This window comes from Cynocephalus volans, chromosome 13 (assembly GCF_027409185.1).
Source record: "Cynocephalus volans isolate mCynVol1 chromosome 13, mCynVol1.pri, whole genome shotgun sequence".
Classification (NCBI taxonomy): Eukaryota; Metazoa; Chordata; class Mammalia; order Dermoptera; family Cynocephalidae; genus Cynocephalus; species Cynocephalus volans.
In genome coordinates, this window is record NC_084472.1 from 107,350,474 (window position 1) to 107,371,562 (window position 21,089).

The following is a 21,089-nucleotide window of genomic DNA, read 5'->3' on the forward strand; positions in this document are numbered from 1 at the left end:
ACGAGAAGTTTAAAAGCGCAGCTGTCCAGGCGCAGCCCCTGAGAGTGTTACAACAGGCTAATGGCATGTCCAGGAAGTTTGCGTTAAGTGCCACCCATTCTATGCAGAGGGAGTTTTAAAGCTTGCACTTTTTATTTCTTTAACTCTGAAGCCAATTGTGCCTTTACAAATAGATAAATACAATGATTAGTTCATTATTGGGCTTTCTCATTTTAATTGTTTTGGTACAGAATAACTATAATTGCTTAATATTTTGTGGAAGATTAGGAGACGCTGTTAATTGTATATAGTTGGTTCGATATGTGCAGATTAAAGTAGCAAGCTAAAAAAGCAAAAAATAAATCATGGTTGTATTTAAATTTAGGGCGTTAAAGCAGAAATTTTTAAAAGGTACCCTTTCCTCCATGATAATTATAAGTAGATGTCCATTTTCAAAATTCCTAATGTTGTTCATTCTGCATTTCAGGGCCTGTTTAGACAGTATATATAACTCTAGGACAAACAAAGACTGAATTATGTCATCTTATACATATGTCTCACATCAGTGAAAAATTATTTATGGGACAGTTAATAGCAGTCTGACTCTCACATGACTTTTTAAAAAAATATCAAGCATAGCATAAGAAGAGGCAGGAAATCTAATACAAAAAAACAGTAGACCGAGATCAGGGTACCCTGTTCTAGTCTTAGCTCTTTATTGACTATGTGGCTTTAGACAAATAACTTGGGAAGATGCTTATCTGTAAATAAGGTACTTAGTGATCAAATCTTCATTAAGTTTCTTTCTAATATAGTAATTCTGTGTAGTTTCTAAACATTAAAATAGCCTCATACTACACTAAGTAATGCATGATCTTGGATAAGTTACTTCATCTCCTGATGTCAGTTTAACTTCCTTGTACATTAAGGCAACTTAAATTTTAAAGAAATGGGGTATGAATTAGAGAACTTAGTTCAGATACACTTAAAAGAGTCAATAGTGTTATTATACTGCGGCTTTTATATGTTTTTAATAATAAGCATGTTTCTTATTTGTACGTGTTTCTAAACTTGCACCAGAATTGCTAAAAGAGGTTAATATAATATCATGCTGTTTACTTTGCTTGGCCATGAATAAACCCAGGTAAGGAACTGAGGACTAAGGAAAATACATAATTGATGATTTGGCCCGTGCCCTCTGTCTTCATCATCTCCAGTCACACTCCTTCCACCCAATCTCTGTCTCAGCTGCCAGACCACCACGCCTTTTTTGCAGGTCCTGCTCAGTGTCTGCAATGCCCTCTCCCTATTTTCCAAGTGGGCAACTCCTATATTTACTTCAAGGTTGAACTCGAACATTACATCTCTATTAATTCCCTGACCCTCTTCCAGGACTCACCTCCCATCCAGTCAGGCACACTCTCTCTGTCTTCCTTTACCTCCCAGCATACGTGGATTGTAATACTTAGATTCTATATTATAATCATATGCCTACTCTTCTAACCCTTTCACTAGACTGTGAGCTTCTTGGTGGAAGAAACTGTTGCATTTCTGTATACCCAGCACCTAGCTCGAGCATAGCTCTGGTGGACACTTACTAAATCTCAGAAGAAAGAACCAATGACCAGCATCCATAAGAGGCCAAATGTCTCACCAAGTAGGCACTTAGAATCAACTCCCTTTCCTCCCTGCCCTGCCATTTTCCTTCCACTCTTTGCAGCCCCCATCAGACTCTGGCTACTATGTTATTGTGCCCAACACTGAAATCCACAATGTTATGAATTCCATAACACTGTACTGTTCAGTACAGTAATTGCGAACCACATGTGGGTATTTAAATTAAATTAAAATGAAAAATTCAGTTCCTTAGTCACTGTAGCCACTAGTGCTTACTAGGCACTGCTGCTAGAGGATACCATAATGCACAATGCAGATAGAGAACATTTCCGTCATCACAGCAAGTTTAGCATTAATCCAAGGGTCACCCCTCCCACCGGCAAGACCAAAGACCTGGAGAAAATGACATTGGAACTCAATCATTTAGTCCTGAAAAAAGTCACTAGGAACCTATTAATAGTTGATGTGAACATAAAGGATAAGGGTTGAATGGCTACTTCTTAGAAAGGCTTTTATTAATGTCATTCTACTTATAGACAGGAAATGGATAAAGCTGCTTTTACTCACTAACAACTAAAATGTAAGTTCTATTGTATTTATAAACCGGTTTGTCTTACTTCTTACAGCCTTTTTTAGAACCTGGTTTTAAGAATCTGGGAAGTTTATAAGACATCACAGATTTCAGTTTTTGTGTGTCTCCGAGCTCTGCAAGGAAATTATAAGTCAATTAATGGTTATTTAAAAAATGGATTTAGAGAGAACTCTTGTTTTCAGTAATATTGAAAACCTCACCCCTGCAAGTAGTTTAACATATTACAGAATATTTGTTCTGTTATTTCATTTGTCCTATCATCTCGCCAGTATAATTCCAAACACTGCAAATTTAGAACCAATTAAGTGGTTTACTCAATAAAATGTATTTGGCATGTGTTTGTATTAGATACAATTATAGAGATTTCTCAGTGAATAATAGAGGAGTTTTTACCTCAGGAATTTGATTTCTTTCTTTTTTTTTTTTTTTCCTGAGCTAAAGCTCACTTGATAAACAACTATTGGGTTTTTTTTGGCCTTTTTGCATAATATTTGTTACGAACATTACTATAAACAAACATATGCACTCTGCGACATTTATTTTAAGCCAAAACAATAAATATCAGATAATGCCTGTGTTAGTAAAGAATAATTGAACCAGAGTGGAGGAGCTGTTTCTGTCTTCATTGTGAAATTTGCTGATGTGTCAGGTTAAGTACAAATACATCCCTTGATCATGGTCCTATCAGACTATAAACTTCATACCGTTGTGGAAACAACAGTATTATAATCTGCTTGGGAGCAAGGGAGGTCTTTTGGTTTCAAAGAAAGGTGCAGGGTGTTCAAAACCCTAAGCAACACAAATAGTGAAGAGCAATTGTCTCTTTCTTTGCAAATCCTTTAACCCAGCAGCTTTTAGTCCTTCGTTCTGAACCTTGTAGGGATGTGGAGATGTAGGAGACACATACCCACGGACGGAGAGGACCTGAGGCACCAGGTGCTTCACTGCTCTTCCTCTTTTCTCTTTCCTCCTCTCCAGGAAGTGGTCTCGGATGAAAGGCATCAGGGCGGACAGCTGCTGGAAGAACCCAAGCTGCTGCACTTCAAAGGGAACACCTTTAGTCTCCAGATCTCTGTCCTCGATATCCCCCCTTTCCTCTGGAGAATTAAACCATTCACTGCATGCCAGGTACTGGCCAATGGGTTCCTAACACAAATGGCTGTGCTTTAACCAGCGAGCATGTCACAAACCCTGGGGAGGGGCATCCTCCTTCAAAGGACGCATGGCATCTCAAGACTGTCACAGGAAGGTAACCGTCTGGGCTACATGCAGGGAATGAGACATACTGTCCTAAATTCACAGGTCTCTAACAGGCGGGGAAAAGGTGCTTGCACGTCAGGTACTGTGACATTTCTGTCTCCTGTTTGAATTGTTGTTCAGTGTAGGTTGAGGACGACAGTTTAACAACCCAGAACAAGGTTTGTCTGCTGGTATGTTTTTATTAAAATCAGTTCATTATGGGACACTGTTTTAATCATATTCGGCAGTGAGTAAACTGAATGTCCGTGAGAAACTTTTTAAAGATGATGATTTTGAGTTAGTGAGGTCCAGGGCTGGCCAGCTGAGACCAAGGGATTTCTGTCCTTTATATATGAAATGCTGGCTGCCAAATGAAGTGGTCTTGATGGGAAGAAGAAATTACAAATTGAAAAGCAAAGAAAGGGCAATGCCTCTGCACAGTCCTTTTGTAAATATATAAAGACGTTTATATATCCTTGTCCATATGTCTCTTGTTAGAGATTTGTTTTAACACAGCAGGGCGACTCAGAGTCTCTTTGGGTCATTGTTAGGATTTTGAGTACATACTTAGCATGAAAAGATCCCTCATCAACTTGGGATCCTGCTACTGAAGTCTATGAGAATTCCCAGTGATAAGCATTGTTACTGTAAGCAGCTCGCTAGTGTGCCAGAGTTTCCTAAGCCAGCGTCATCTGTGCATGAAGTAACAGGACATTTCCTTAACTCTGGAAAAGTTTCTGATGGACTCACATTCATCTGGAATCACAGGACACTTTCAAGCTTTTTTGTTCTGCCCATCAGCATACTGTGCAGAGCCCTGTATTTTTTTTTTTTTTTAACATTTTCATCCTTGCAGAATTCATTGTTTAAAAAATCTATGGACAGGTGTATCAGTTTGTCAGAATGGGAATAAGCCAGATCACAAAGAAAAAAATCTTGACTGTACCATGAGAGAGAAAAGTTGAACCACCAACCTTTCAACTTCTGAAATTCAGAATTTCCAAATTGGGCAAGGCCGCATTTTTCTATTTACTTTTCAGACTTTTCATTACCTTGGGAATTGCCCCTCTGTACAGTTTCAGTGCATTCAAAGCAATATGAATGTCTCTTGTGGCCCCACCAATTTCTTTTTTTTTTTTTTTTTTTTGGCACATTTCCTTATGGAGAGAAGTTTTCTATGAATAAATGAATTGTTGATGATGTTCAAGACCTAGGTATCTTTGTTTTCAAGTAAGCAGTATTCAAAGTTTGTAGTCCAAACTGAACTTCAGAGTATTGCTAAAACAAGTCCCAGTAGTCTTACAGATTTCTCTGTATTAATCTTTATGGGTTATAAGGGCCTCATTTCACTGGATCTAATGAAAGTGACTCAGTCCAAAGTAACTTAAGTTTAATGCTTGGAGATAAAAAATAAGATGAAAGAACCATTACCTTGCCATCAGCATTTAAACAATGATTCCAACCCCAGGGATACCCAAGAGAGCTCCAGGCAGAAGGGGCTTAGGGGGCTAAGAGCCTGCTGACCTCAGAGGATGCAACAGAGCCAGCCAAAGTCAGAAGGCTTTGGCTTGCAAGGAAGCCCAGCCAGCTTTACTGCCCAACCCATCCTGGGCTGGGATGCATGAAGGCTGTGAACATGTACAAATATTTGCCTTTTTGTAACTGAGCATAATTTTGGAAGAGTCTTGGAAGGCTGAGAAACAATTTAATTTTCTCTGCATCAGGAGGCTTGCCACTGAGTTCATTTCCACTTCATTTTTCTTACCCAAAATGGCTTTCCGCTCTATTCCTCCTTTCTGTTCACTGCCTCCACCACCAATTTCCTTGCCCCTGTCATCATGGAAATCTCTCGGCTTGTGAGAATGCATATTGTGCTTGGCTTCATGACCATGCTGTGTTTGCTCGGGGCAGTAGATGTAAGCACTTTGGGGAGGGTGTGTGTTCAGCTTTCTTGAACCTCATGGAGGACATTGTGTGCACGGGCAAACTTGGCGTGGATCATAGAGGATGGCTTTTCATTAGAGCTTAGTGGTTAGGAACTAACAGGCCCTTTTTCTTGTTATCCCAGAACATGATTGTGGAGACAGAAAATCATACTATTCCTGACATCACTGACAGGTCTCTCCTTCAACTGGTTAGTCTTCCATTTCAATACATGGAAGACCCCTGGTGGCATCAGCTTCTCACCTCTCTCTCTTTTTCTCTACCTTTAAATCAGGAATCTGGGAATTGACATATTTTAGTTGTACCCCAACCCCACTCTCCCAGGAAATCTTGTTTCCTTCTGAGAAAGGCACAATTTCCCAGGAAGGTATAAACCTTGGAGCTCTCCAGTGCATAGTATATTTGCCCTGTTGGACACCACCAAATTGCTTAAGAAATGTCTTTAGGATGGTGTGAGTTCAAGGTAAGGTCCAGAGCTACATGATGAGAGCCTAGATATAGAAGAGCCAACTAGATTTGAAACCTCTTTGGTTTGGTTTCTGGAGGATCACACCTTACGGGATGTCATGCTACAACCGTTACTGTTCACAGAGCCAAGAGTGATGGGTGGGAGGAGAGGAGAGGCTTTGTGAGCTCCTCAAAGGTCCACTTACAGTTGCACCCGTTGACCTTGGTGCCAAGAACTGAGGCCCACTGTGCTAGTCCCCAAATAAACCATTTATTATTCCTTATTTTCTTCTCAGGCTTTAAGACTTTACCACAATTTGAGATATGCTATTGCCCTCTCCACAGAATTAGCAACCCACCTCTACGAGGTAAATAACTTTGCTCTCAACAGGTTACTGTCACCTGAGAGCTACCTAGTCATGGTTTCCTTTACTCCTTGCTGGCTGTGGGGTGGGGAAGCTGTAACAAACAGAATACAATACATATTCATTTATTTTTTAAATCCAACAGAACAGAAAGTCGGGTTGTCACCTCCCTAGGATAAAAGCAGCTGTCTGTTCGGCATGCTGTGTATCTTGGAGAAGCCCGTGTCTGTCTCCTGCTAGGATATGATTTATATTCTCTCCATCTGCTTGGAACCTAATTATAATGGGAATCAAAATGAAAACATTTCCGGAATTCTTTAAACACCCATAACTTTGCTTCATTTTGTCCTCCCATATTACTTTCCACATAATTCCTCTCAGCTCAGTGAGCATGTTGGTGTTTTTTGTTTTTGTTTTGTTTTTTGTTTCTTGAATAAATGAAAGCAAAGATGATTGCCCTGAAAACACACTAATCACAGTGCTTCTAATTCTATTATTTTTAAATGTTTTGTTGAGAACATTTTTGTTGAAAAATTGGCAGCTGCTACTCAAGTCGACAATAAAAAAAATTCTTTTGATACTTCTTAAAATCAGATTTTTAAAATGTTTTGATTGTGTGCAGTGGAATGGAAAGAAAAGAGAGGAATTTTTTGTGTGCTGATTCGCTTCTTTCTGCAAAGAAAGATTATCTCTGCAGTGGGTATTACTCTTTCACCTTTTTTCCGGTGTTTTCAGAAGAAAATACAGGAAATTCACTTTTAAATAAGTGGTCAGTGCCATTTTTTAAGGAAGGTAAGCATTACCAAGAATTCAAATCCACTGCAAAAAATGTGGGTTTGCAGAAGAGCTGGACCTCGATCTCAGCTCTTTGTAGTCCTCAAGTCCAAGCACTTGCGTAACGCTTTAATATTTCAAACTTCCAGCTTTATAAAAAAAACCAGAAACCTCCTTAATTAGCGTGATTAGGCAAACCTACCTTAGGTTAGGTTACAGCATCTGTTAACCACAGACCCCTGTGTGTTGTAGTTACTTTCATGGAAAGGGATGCTGCCAAGCAACTCTACAAAAATTTACTGGTTTGGAGAAGAGAGTTTATTTTTTAAGGTCTAATAAAACTGAGAATGGAGAGAGCAAGGCTAGGGCAACATGGTGGAAGCCTTTGAAGGCCAGGTCAGAGACGAGGTTTAACACGGCAGGGATCGGGGCCACTGTGACTCCCCCGAGCAAAGGTATCACGTACTGAAAGCAGAGTTCCCAGGTGGCCTGGTCGCATCAGTGTCTCCCACCCATGGTTAGAGGTAGAAGAGAGACCATAATGCTATTCCCTGAAAAACAATCAACTGTCTTCTGTTTCCCTCTCCCACCCAGCCCCGGCCCCCTCATTAGCTCTGACTAGGAGAGACTGACGGCAGGAAGGCTGGTGAGCAGGTTACTATGGTTGGCTATGATGAGGTGCAGTGCAGAGAGGAAAACTGGAGGGAAGGGGAAAATCAGGGAAGAATGGGACACAGATGGTGACAAACAGTCTTCAAGAGGTAAAGATGCCAGGGAAAGAAAGGCCAAATAAAATGATTTGTAGGGCTCGGATATAATGCCAGGGACTGACAATGATGAGACAGGTAGCAGAAACATTGTTATTGGATTCACGTGCAGAGAGATGGCAGTTGGGCAGGTGTGAGCAGCTGGGGTCTGGTAGAGGACAGTGGGCAGAGAGAGGTGGAGGAGGCTGGGATGCGGGGTAAGGGCTCCCACTGTTCACAAGATGCAAGACGGCTCAGGAGCAGAATGAAGGCAAGAGTTGGATGACATGACAAGGAGCAATGCCAGAACCTGTAAGTACGTAGTACGGTACCAGTGAAAAGCCACTGGTGAGTGTCGTAGGGAAAATGACTTCCTCTAAAGGTTGCAGGGAGGCCCCACTGATCAGAACTGCCCTCTGCTGCAATGTCTACTACCAGGAGAGAAAGAGAAGTAAAACTTTCTGTATGGAAAGAAAAGGGGAAGCGATACCATTAGGTGCAACTGTGCTGTCAGCTGGTGGAACAAGCTAGTGGTGCCCCAGCCACAAGCCTCCTTAGTGACACTAGCTTGGTGCCTCTCCCAGCGTTTCCCCTGGACGATGGCCTCCCTGTGGAACCCACTAGCGGCACCTTTCACTGTTGTCCAAATCATATCAGTTTCTAAAAGAACTTCTTCAAACCCACTGGAGCTTCATTTAGAGAATTGTTTTGGTCAAGAAAACAGAAAACACAAGATATTCCAACCAAAGGGAAATTTAGTCAAGGGATTTATGTATGTATGAGTTTTCTGTTGCTTATAACAGAATAGCTGATATTGGGTAATGTAAAGAAAAGAAGTTTATTTCTTACAGTCCAAAGTCCAGGGTCCACATCTGGTGAGGGCCTCCTTCTGGGTGGGGTGACTCTCTCCAGCAACTCAAGGTGTCACATGGTGAGAATGACCAAGCAAGAGAAAGCTAACCTCACTCGCTCTCCTTATAAAGCCACCAGAATCACGCCCACGATAACTCATTTCTTCATAAATGGATGAATCCATTCATGAGGGCACAGTCCTCACAATCCAACCACCTCTCAAAGACCTGACCTTTCAAATACCGTGATTGGATTTCTCACCCTCTGAACACTGTTCCAATGGAGACCAAGTTTCTAATACGTGAACTTTGGGGGGACAAATTTGACCCATAGCAAGGTGCTTACAAAACCTTTGGAGAGCCCGAGAGAGTCAAGATCAGAGAAAGTCACTAGTGACATTGGGAAACCAGCAAGTTCAGGAATCTCAGGAAACCCCAACAGCACTGAAGCAGCTGGTTCTTGGGAATGCCCGGACGCCCCTGCAAGCCTGTGGGGTCCTGTTCCGGAACCCTTGGGCCTGCCTGCTGACGTCGGGGGAGCGGATGGCCTCCGCACCTCCTCTCCCTTCCAAGACCAGCACGCGTGCCTCTCAATGGCCGAGTGCAAACATGAACTCCCTGCTGGTGGAGGAGTCCTTAAAGCATAGTCTTCAGGCTTCCAGTCCCTGCCACGCAGGGGAGAGCTGAGCCTGGCAAAGACATGCTGCAAACCGACAAACCACACCTTGCCAGGAATAGTCAGTGAAATGCCAGGTAGTGTCACACAGTAGACCTTCCCGGAGATGCAAATCCACTGCCTTTCCTTTGGTTTAGTGGTAAGAACAGACAAAAACCACACACAGTTTCCCCATCAGTCCCGAGATGGTGGGAGGCCGAATGTATGACGTTATTCTTTCACACTCCCTAAAGCGGCCCCTCTCTCCGAGTTTGCAACCATCCACCATCTCTCCCTCCTTGCTGGTTCCCCAGGAAGTATCCAAAATCAGCATCTGTGTGACTTCCCATAGAGGGAAGTAGGAAACAAGGCGTACAAACGTGGGTGCACACTAGCACCCAGGAATAACCAGGTAACTGTTCCTCAAAGTAGATAAACTGAAATTTAATCTGGGTCCTTGGTCTTATAACTCATGCTGACTTGATCAGCAGTCACACTTTGGAGTCCCAAACTTCCAGACTTGATATGTGTTTTGCTACATTTCAGTTTTATTATTGCAGAAAATTATATTTTTAGCAACAGGTAAAGGAACACATTAATAAGATGAGAAAAAAGTGAGGATGTGGATTAGTAGAAGCAGGGCATACATGCTGACAGTCCCAACCATGTTTGTGTAAAGAGACACTAAACTTAGTACATGAAAAAATATCAATGGCATATTGTAAAGTCACATGCCAAAGCACAGCCCAACTGGTGGCAAGAACTGGCTAGTATTTGGAAGAATGTGTGATCTGTATAGATTGTACATTTTTCCCCCTCATGTAGTAAAAATTACTTTTGCCACTCAGCCTAATTTGTTACTATTTCTTATTGTTTATCTGTGAGTAGTACAGTGTCTAGCCACTAGCAAGCACTTTGAACATGTTTGTGGAATGGATGAATTGAATAAATGAAGAGTTGGCAAACTAGATCACTCTGGGTGGCTAGATGTGTTGCGTCTCTGGGTTGTGTGTACACGTGTGTAATTTCATGGTAGGTATTAGTGTTTATGGTGGGTACTTTAGCAATAGCATGCTCTCGCACAATTCTGCATGGATTTGTGGTGTGGAGATGAATTCTGGTCAGTCGGTTCCTAAGCATAATTTTCACTTAAGAAGATATCATCCTACCCCACACTAGGTAGAAGGATGGACCATAGGAGTTTTCTAAAATACTTTTTTAGTGCAAAAAAAAAAATAATAGTTTTTGATGTTCTTTCTAACCATGTGTGTCACCAAGTGAAATGTGAGCTTTGGCAATGTGGTTTTGGAATTCAAATGTTATCCATTGGAGTGGACATTAATTGCTTTCGTGCTGCTTGGCATATGCTGGAACATTATTTCTACAACAATTCCACCAAAGGCACTTAGGCAATTACCTCTGCTGTGAACATCATCATCATCAAAATTATTAAGTCTCTCCTGTTCTCCGCTCAGCTCGCTGGATCCTGCACACCATAGCCCCCCTCTGTCCTTCCTCCCCGCTGCAGGAGGTCCCGTTCTCCCGCGTGTGGTGCAGTAACAGGCAGCCCATGCGCTGTGCCTTCTCCCTGGAGCGCTACACACCCACCACCACCCAGCTGTCCTGCAAAATCTGCATCCGGCAGCTCAAAGGCCATGAACAGATCCTCCAAGTGCAGACATCGATCCTAGAGGTGAGTCCTTGATGTACAGGTCATTCGACCTCCTTCCTAAAGGGCAATAAGAATAATAAAGCTGCACTTAGCTCTGCTATTCAGGTTCTGAAAGAGCTTCACAATGGATGAACTCTTTTAATCCTCATTACTGATAAGGGGGAAAAAAATCTTTTCTCAGGCTGAGGAGGGAACTGAGCTTCTACTAGGCAGGGAAATTCAACCCATCAGAGAGCTTACACCGTGAAAGGAACTGGTACAGGTCTTTATACACAAAACCCAAGCAGTCTCATAGTCCATAGCAGGCTTGGCATATCAGCTGAGATTTATTATAGGCTGAAGCCAGGTGGTGCAGCTGAGATGCAAAGAGGCACAAGGTTACCCTGGGCTGTTCTTCTACTGGTTCCAACTAGCTTTCCAGAAGTCAGTTGCCCTATATGTTATTTCACCTTTAGGGCCTGCACTCCTGGTTTTCTTACATTTCTCATGCCCTTCAGGCTCCAGATTCTGCACATCCACATTTCCATTAAACCTAGATTTATCAGTAGAATAATATAAGAAGAACAGGGTAAATGTTAATCTCATTCTACGAAGGAAATGGAAGTGCCAAGAGGTAGAGGGCCTTGTCCAGCTCCTATCACTGCTGAAGGGCAGAGTTAAAATGGAATTCAAAGGAGAGTCCCCGGGAAAGTTTACAAAAGACGTCTGATCTCCTCCATGGCTCTGATTTTCCCCAAACCACAGAATGACTTCATGGCTTTGGACTTGAGCTTATAGAGTAGACAATAACAGTCCCTCCAGAATGGTTATTTAGGGGTAGAGGGTTTGTTTAGCACTTTAAAGGCAATTCCTGTCTAGCATCGGAAAACATTTTATTGTCCACCTGTAGAATATATACATATATATATACACGCACACATACATATACATATTTACCAGAATATAAATAGTATCTATTTATTAGTTTAGGGTTGGGAGAGGTTGAACACGCTTATGTGTTAAATTATTATGCATATGAGAGGCCTTCAAAAAGTTCATGGAACGATTCATATTTTAATTCCATTTTTCCATTAATTTTTTGAAGTACCCTCACAGCAACTCAATTTCAGAGTCTTATTTGAAAATCTGTAGCCACATAGCATTATCACTTCTCTCCATTCTATTTTTAATTCATTGCTTATGCAACATAAATATTGCTAATTCCCCGAATAGTTTTCTGTGGAGAGTAGATGGCTTTCCAAAGGATTGTGTCTTAAAACTGATAGCTGCCTTAACTGACGTGTTTATGCAGTATTTGCAGTCATGATTACCAATTAACGTTCTGTGCTAAAGCAGTTTTGATGGAGAAGGTAGATCCGGAAACCAGGAGTAGCATATTTTTAGAGACTCTTTTTTGAACGGTTATGGCATATTTGACACAATACATTTCAAAGTAAAATTGAATTGTAGGAAAGTTTTAAAATAAAAACAAAAGGAAAATCCAAGAACCATTATTCAGAATCGAGCATGAAAAGGCAGAACATTAAGATGCCTCAGATTCGAATTGCCCTAAATGTCTGCTAACAGGTCAACAAAGGATTTCCAGGCTTAAAAGTTTTTGTTTTTTAAGGCACCCGGATACTGAGGATCAACTTGTGCCATTTCAGGATAATTATATAAAAGGAATGTGATAGGGTTGGTGAATCCTGGTACTTGTGTTCTTTGCTTAAATAAATTCTTGAAGTGCATGGAAGGAAAATTAGCTAATAAACACAATCTTATCCTTTACTTTTCAATTCCTCTTCTAATGCTCCGCAAGTTACTTTGAAATGCCTTAAAGATGATGACGTCACAGTATCTTGATACTGGGAGGCAAGTATCGCAAAAATGTTTAGATAGTCATTGTTGGGCCGCAGTCATCCGATTTGTAGGCTACTGCATTTTACAAGCCTTATTAACCCTTTTGATACTGTCAAGAATCACTTTATTCAGTGCTTCAAGCATTACTGCAGGAATTTGTATCAATACATCTCCATCACTTTGCAATAAACTCTATTTCTTAGACAAGTCTAGTTTATTATCATTTTCTATGTCAGAAGAAGACTAATCACTTTTAAAAGCCACTATATTTCAGGTACCATTTCATTTGCTTTCACATTTATCATATAACGTTCACAAGTCTGTGGATTAAATATTATCATTATCACAATTTTACGTGACACTGTAGTCTCAAAGAGGTCAACGTTCTTGTCCAAAGCCATTGAGCTAGGAAGGTGGGGAACCAGAGTACCAAACTGAGACCTGACCTCAAGATCGAAGTCTGGACTAGCACGCTGCATGATTTCAGGATCCCGATCAAGGCAGTCTAGTTTATCAGCCTTAGCTGGGGGCCTTGTCCATGATATCTAATGTTACAGCACTAGCAATTTTGTCTTTGAGTACATGAAAGTATATGAAAATTGAGAACTTCTTTCTTCAACAGAAGAAAGAGGAGATAGAACCATTTGTGTGATAGACTAGAACTGTTCATCCTCTAGATCTTCAAGAGTAGAAAAGATATCCTCCATGTAGACCTGCCTGCAAATGGATGTCTTGATTGAATGATCACTAAAAGTTCTTCCAACCCTGGGATTGTCAGACTCCTAGGAAAAGCATAAATCTGGTGATATATACGCTGAGTAAAACTTTCCTCTTTTCCCTAAAAAAATGACTTGATTTTTGAGGTAAATGTTTCAAGCAAAAGTGAACATACAGAACAGTCTTGAGAAATTGTCATTACCGGGAGAGGAGGCAGGATACATTTCTAGACATGGATCTACATCAATCACTGAGTTAAGAATCATAGATCAATTTTTAAAGTTCTTTATACTTCCTGGCCACGAGGCCAAAAAAGACTGCATTTAGGTGGTTTTATAAGTTAGTAATTAGGGTTTTGTTGATTAAAATCAACAACAATATGGAAGTAAAAGTTTGGAAGCTTTCATAGCTGTCTTTGAAAAGTTTTTTTTTCTTTAATATTTCCCCCTTCCAAAAAAAAAAAGAAAAAAGAAAAGGTATTTTTAGGCTCAGAGGTCCCACTTCTTATCTTACTTGAATGGATTCTTAGTGTCACTATTTCCTGAGTTTAATCATGTAACCTTGAGAGATTTGTATATACATGAGTATATAAAATAACATTTTAACTATTTTAATCAATGCAATGATTATTCTCATTGAAATCACTTGATTCTCTATATTCTGCATCATGTCGATCATTTCCTCCATGTCTCTTATCTAAATGGTTTTCCAAATAAATACAATCTTTCATATTACCCTCACACTTAAAATTTATTTCAGCGACCGAGATATGTCTTTGTTACTCTTAGAGTGGCCATTTTTGTGTCAATCTTTAGAAGCAGGTTGGTTCCTCTTAAATTTAACCCTTTTCAATTACCTAATGATTATCGCCAATTGATATTCTATAAAGCAAAAGTATCACCAGTCTAAAAATTGTAGAGTGGAGCAAAACAATTTTGCTAATACTGAAGAGAAGGGGAGAATCCCCAAGTAATTTATTTCATCAGTCCTTATTAATATAACATTATTGAAGAATTTTTTCCCCAGTAGAAACTACTTAAATGGGAATCTTGCATGTTACAATTTTCCCTTCAAGCAGTTCTCTTATCTTTCTTCCAAAAGTGGTTGGAAGTTGGAGGATAATTTGTCTTTTGCTAAACAGACAGAATACTTGGAATTTCTCATTGATTTACAGCTCCCTAAGCTAACCAGGTAAGCAGCCTCTTATCTCAGATGTGCAGAGCATAAAATCTACTGTTTCTCTGCATATGTAATTTAAACAATCAGCAAATGTGATGTATCTACAGGATTCTTATTACTTGGCACAGATGTCTTTTAGAACGCATCATAAATGTTACATAAGGTGTCATCCTTATGCATGGAAAATGTTTAAATTTGGACACTTTAAAAAGTCGACCCCATTTTCCTCTTAAAGTGTAGTTAAATAGAAAAAATACTTACTTTTAGACTAAGGCTTACATATTACCTTCAAAGATGACCACTTTCTCCTGCTTTTTCAGAAGACATCCTGTATCAAGGTGGTCTCTCTTCTGCTAACAGTAAAGACAAAGCTTGGCCGACAATTCACAGGTGCCATGAGGGCTTCCAGAAGCCAGTTCTGTCTCTTGAGATGATTTGGCACGGACACGCTTAGTGTTCTCAGTTTTATTGTCAAGCCACCTTTTCTCAGGTTAACACCTCTTTGTGCCATGTTATAATGACAGCTACAATATTAGCAGGAATAGAATCTCCCTCTCCCTCCACCCCCTGCAATCATACTCTTAAGTCAGAAAATATGTAAGGGAGCTATTTCTACTTGATTTGCATTTTTAGAGGCTAAAAGAAATTTTACAAACCATAGTTAAAAATGATGTATCTTGTAACCTATTTTATGCACTAAGAAGCCTAGTTGGTTTATTTTATAACCATCTAATATATTAGGACAGAATTGTCCACTCTGCCTGGAATACCCAACTATCCACCTAATTTCTATTCAGTCAATGCCTACCATCCTTCAAGGCCAATTCAAATGCCTCTTCCATGAAGCCTTTTCCATTTTAAATTCCTGAAGCATTATGCTAAATGTTACCAAGAGCCTTTTTCCTGGCTGCCCTGATCTGTGGATATTTTGGTACTTTTATCAAGTTTCATAACCTTTGTGGAGCATACAAAAAAATACAAAAATACCAATTAGGAAATTGAGGCTGAGAGAGGTAATGAGCTAGAAAGTCTAGAGTCTTACACCAAAGCAAAGTCTATCTGATTCTAAAAACCATGCTTTTCTATTAGACTCTGCTAACCTCGAATACTGGAGAAGTGTTAATGAGCATGGTTTTATAACATACCAGGAAATAGAACTAAAGCTAACAAATAGAATCTATTTATTATATTAACATGTACTTTGAATTTCCAAGAAGAGTATATGACATACAGCATTTCTCCAATGTATTTGACAATGAGATTCCTCTTTTTTGGAACATCTTCTGTGATATCCCTTTGGACATGCTGGGTTGGGGTACTTTGTTTTCAAAACACAGCCCTCAAAATGTGACTGTTAAATGGTTACGGAGAGACAAAAAGCATCAATTGTTAATAAAACCTCTACATCAACCAGTTTCCTCAATTAACAGATTTTTGAGGAACTAAGATTCATGAAGTCTGATGGTTTACAGTCATGTGAACCTGGCTGACAAGGCCACCGTGGCTGTGGAGCCCACATTAGGAAGACAACTGAAGGTCGGAAGAAGCCTCAGGCTAGGATTGCAGGGCAGTTCCGGAAGGGCATGTGTTGACTTGGAGGACGGACTCAGCAGACAAGTTCCTGACCTGAAGGAAAGCTTCTTGGGTTTTAAACAGTCCTGATTAGTCCCTCAACTCAGTCTCAGACCTGATGCTTAATCCTTGTACTGGATTTTTTTGGCTGCATAGTAAATCACAAATTTAAAAGCACAAAGCAGCAGTCATTTGTCATCTCATAGCTTTTGTGGGTCAGAAGTGCAGGCTCTGGGTCAGCATCTCACAAGGCTGAAAGCAGGGGTTGGCCAGGACACATTCTCATCTGGAGCTCAGAGTCCTTTTTCAAGCTTTGTCAGGTTGTTGGCACAAGTCAGCTCCTGGTGGCTGTAGGATTGAAGTCCCCATTTTCCTGCTGGCTGCTGGCCAGGTTCATCCTAGAGGCCCCTGTACAGGCAGTTGACAGTATGGTTGTCTGTCTTCCTCCAAGGCCAGCAGAGAGATGCTTCCAGACAAGAGCTCTCTTCTCTCTTGTGAGAGCCACATGATTAGGTCAGACCACCCAGGAAAATCAATTTATTCAAAGTCAACTGATTAGATACCTTAATTACATCGACAGAATCCCTTTTGTCTTATGTCAGAGTCATGAGAGTGATTCAGTCAGACATTTTTCAGTCCAATTCGGTTAATCCTATAAACTTATCAGCAACCACTGCATTCTGACAGAATCCTGAGTGATTCTGTGTTGGATGTGATGATAGAATTGCTGTGATATACTGAATTAACAGATCCTCACTGTACAGCTCTAAATTAGAAGCAGGGTAGGCAGACAGCAGGTAGAAGCCTTCCAGCCTAAACCATGGCACAGGCTAGCCTAGATGTCATCTCTGAGTCATGGCTGGCTCTGCTTTACCAAGGCCACTTAATTCTGAAGAAAAAAATATTTACTGTAAAATCATATACAACTTTAGGACTGGGGGAAAAACAAATTTTAAGATGATCAATGTACAATCAAACACTCTGTAGCATTCTGGACAGGACACGTCCCAGCCAGCTTCTCTGATAGCCCTATGTCTGGGGTCAGTTATGACTGTTAGAGGGTCATTCCTTACACTGAACTGAAATCTATCATTTGGTAGCTTCTTCCTGTTTATTTTAGATCTATCCCTGAGAGCCACACAAAAAAATAATAATAATAATTCTGCTCTTACCCGACAATTCTTTGGGTGTTGAAAGCTGGTGGTTGTGACTCCCAAATGGAAGAGGCTGCTGTAAATCTCCAGTATACAATTTATTAGGTTACTAAAGAAGTTATTATTTTAGAAGAGAGGGGAACCTGTCGATATATTTTTCTAGAGTCTGTCACAACAGGCGAGCGTTTTGTGCACGTGCATTAACACACATTTCCTTTAAAGTGTGGATCAGTAATGCTTTCAGTTTGATCTGATCGTGATTTTATTTTGTGTGTAGAGTGAAAGAGAAACCATTACTTTTTTTGCACAAGAGGACAGCGCTTTTCCTGCACAGACTGGCCCCAAAGCCTTCAAAATTCCCTACTCCATCAGACAGCGGATCTGTGCTACATTTGATACCCCCAATGCCAAAGGCAAGGACTGGCAGATGTTAGCACAGAAGAACAGCATCAACAGGTAATTGGGGGCAACCCGTGAAAAACAATTTTACCGAGAGAACTTTGAAAAATAAAGTGGGCTGGGCAATAACCATGTGGTTTCTGGGCCCTGCTATCTTCATGGATTCCTCTGGTCAAATTTCACATGGAGTCTCACCAAGTGGGAACAGAGCAAGAATGTGACACTGTACGTGGCATTTCCTGCCACCCCACTCGACCTTTGGGGACATTATGGAAAAGCTCTATTTTGGTTCTTCTGCCATCTCCAGGTTTGCCAATTGGGTCACCAAATGGGAGCTTAGCCTGTCATCTTGGTGGTTGTGAGTGATCAGAGCACAGTCTTAAGCCAGTGATACAGAAACAGAGAAGTAAATTTCTCCCACCTCCTTCCTACCATCAGGTAACCTTAAGCATTATTTAACCCTTAATGGGGACATGCTCAGCCTGCAAAACAAAGAAGAGAAATCTGAGGATGATAACTTTCAGGTCTGAAACCAGAAGGTGTTAAATAAGCAAAAGGTTACCTAGACCCTTTGAATGAGGATGCTGCTAAAGTTGACAGTCCTCGTTACATTGTAGTTGAGAGTGGAATAGAGAGAGTGCTTCATAATGGGCTTTATTACTTTAGAATAGAAAAGGCAGGGGTGATGCTCTCCAGAGCCACACCAGCAGGTGTGGACAGGCAGGTTTGGGCTCCACTTGAGGGATAACTAGCAGAGAGAAGGCATTGGCAAATGGCCCCAGAATGAATAGAAAAGACACATTTTGCCAGAAACCATTTTATTTACCTTTTCTTTTGAGGCAAAGCCTTACTTTCTTACTCTGTGCCTTGCTCTGTCATTTCCAGTTTTTGTTCTTTCTGTTCACAGACATCCTACCTGACCCTCTTTTCTCTGAAAGGGAGGGTAGATGTCTTCCAGGAAAGGATGGAATGCTACTCCCTCTTTCAGAAGGGATCTAGAATCCAGGAATGAAGGGCCCAATTAGAAAGCAGTCAGGCTAAGAGAGGAGAGGCAAGACAGGCAGGCAGGCCCGAAAAGGATAGATACATTCTTGAAAAGGCATATATTGAAAATGAAAGAATACAAAAATGTATGAGCATGCAAGAAAAAAATTAGGTTGGCTGTTGCCCAGCAACTTTGACAAAGGATGAGACGTCTTATATATAACCCATGAGCACCATGACTGTGTCAAGTTCAGTTTCTGATCAAAATGGGGATAAGAAAGAAAAATTGACCCAGAAAACAATTTAGTAAAAAAAGAGCATTGGGTAGGAACTAAAAAGTTTTGCATGGCAGTCCTGTTTCTGCTGCCAGTCTGCCTAAAACCATCACTTACCATTCCTGTGTTTCTTTTTCTACAAATGCAAATAATTCTCTATTCTGTTCTGGTTATGAAAGTTTATTTTTAAGTCATCATTTAGAAAAAAAAATAGTTGCCACAAAATATCTGTGTGCACGGCCCTGCCTTGTTCTGTTTTATTCTCCATTTGCGGCATATGTAAGGGAATTTGCATACTCTAAGACAATGACTGCAGGCAAAATGCATGTAAAACTGGGAGACTAAGTTTACCCACCTTTTGTGTCTGGGCTCATAAAACCTAAGTGCTTGGTGTGCATGTTGGTTTGCTTGTTTCTGTTATTCCCTAAAATCCCATTTCCAGGAAACCTAAATTTCCTTGACATAAGTAATCCATTGAAACGACCACTTTTATGGAAGCTTTCTAACGCAGTGCCCAGAATGTGTAGATTCCTAGTAAATGTTAGTTGTCCCTCTTGACCTTGTCACAATTGATAGCAAATTAGGATAGTATGAAAACGTATAGTTAACCTAATTTCAGTGAAGGGCATTTCCTACCTTCCTCTTTATCCTCTAGCTTTGCTCTTCAAAAGTAGTCTAACTGTGGAGTGTGAATGATTTAAACTAGGGGTCAGCAAACATTTTTCTGTAAAGGACTGGATAGTAAATAGTTCAGGCCATATGGGAGCTTTGCAACTGCTCAGCAACTATTCAACTCTGCTGCCGGAGCATGAAAGCAGCCAGAGAAAATACATCAACAAATAGGCAAGTCTGTGTTTCAGCAAACTTTATTTACAAAAACAGGCAACAGCTGACAGCCTGCTGACCTTTTTTTAAATGTCTGCCCTCCTTTAGTAAAACTTCCAATCTTGTTGCTTTAGTCAGGATAATCCCTGGAGCTGAGGCTTCTCATTTGGTGCTGGGAGCACACCTCTTCCGAGCGGGGGGAGCCCTTTCCTTCACGCTGGTTGGTTACAGCACAACCACCAAGATACTGAGAGAAGCATAATAGGAGAAAGATTACTCAAAACCATCGTGCACTGTTAGCTCATTCTTATTTTGCAGAAATTATCACATTCCTTTTATGTTTTCATTACTTCAAACTAAGACATATGTTCTCTTACATGGAAAGAAATGTATATGGCAAAGATGAAGGGGATTTTCAGATGTAAATCGTCACAACTTCCTATTGTAAATCCCAAATCACTGTATTTGTTCTCTTACAGTTGCAAATGATACAGTATGGAACTAATAATGTGTCATAAAACAGAAATCTAAAATTGTCAATAAGTCAATATTATTGGGTAGGAAAACTATTCCACAGTTTGGGATTTCATCATTTCTGGGATCACAACAGAAGATGATCACAGATCACACAGTCCATCTTTCTATTCAGAAAATTCACTTACCTTGATCTTGTGATAACATTTTTACCTAACATTTCCAAAAGTGCTAAAAAGCTAGTAAAGCCACAGCCCTCAGATCATGAAGGGTTTTCAAAGGGAATGGAGAGCAACATTTTGCTTTTATTGCCACTGAATTTTTTTTTAATCCTCCTTTTGGTAAATGCAAAAAACACCATTGATAATCTGCCTTTTTTGGCAAACAAGTTTCTACCTAGATCTGAGTAGAAAAGACAGAGTATACAGTTAAAGGCTTAGCAGTCAATGAGAATGTGAGAAATCGTGTGTGCTGTAAGGCTGGCAACACAGGTGGCCTTGCAACTTGCCTGGCATATGGATCCCGCTGAAGAAGCTACACAGCCTAGCAAAGAATGTCATAGATAACAGTTGCAATTACAGATTCTGTGAGCAAATTCTGACTATTACTCAGAGTCCAAACGTGCTGCAGTTCAAAGCTGAGATTGCACATTTATTCTATGAGTTTAGCTGCAATAACTCTCCATTTCAGTGCTCATGGCCACATGTGATTGGTAGGTGGGTAGGACTGAGAAACAAGGAATTGATTGTGTAGGGGTAGGTGGTAGGGAACATTGCTGAGGACTTAAATT

The 21,089-nt window shown here is 40.5% G+C and overlaps 1 protein-coding gene across 2 annotated transcripts in view; it reads left to right on the plus strand.

Moving 5' to 3' along the window:
- UNC5D (unc-5 netrin receptor D) overlaps positions 1-21,089 on the plus strand; it is a 534,662-nt gene that overhangs the window by 504,340 nt on the left and 9,233 nt on the right. For both annotated transcript variants that reach the window (XM_063077218.1, XM_063077219.1), the window contains 3 exons: positions 3,167-3,316; positions 10,738-10,902; positions 17,620-17,798. In XM_063077218.1, coding sequence (XP_062933288.1) covers positions 3,167-3,316; positions 10,738-10,902; positions 17,620-17,798 — 494 coding nt within the window. The remainder of the gene's footprint in view (positions 1-3,166; positions 3,317-10,737; positions 10,903-17,619; positions 17,799-21,089) is intronic.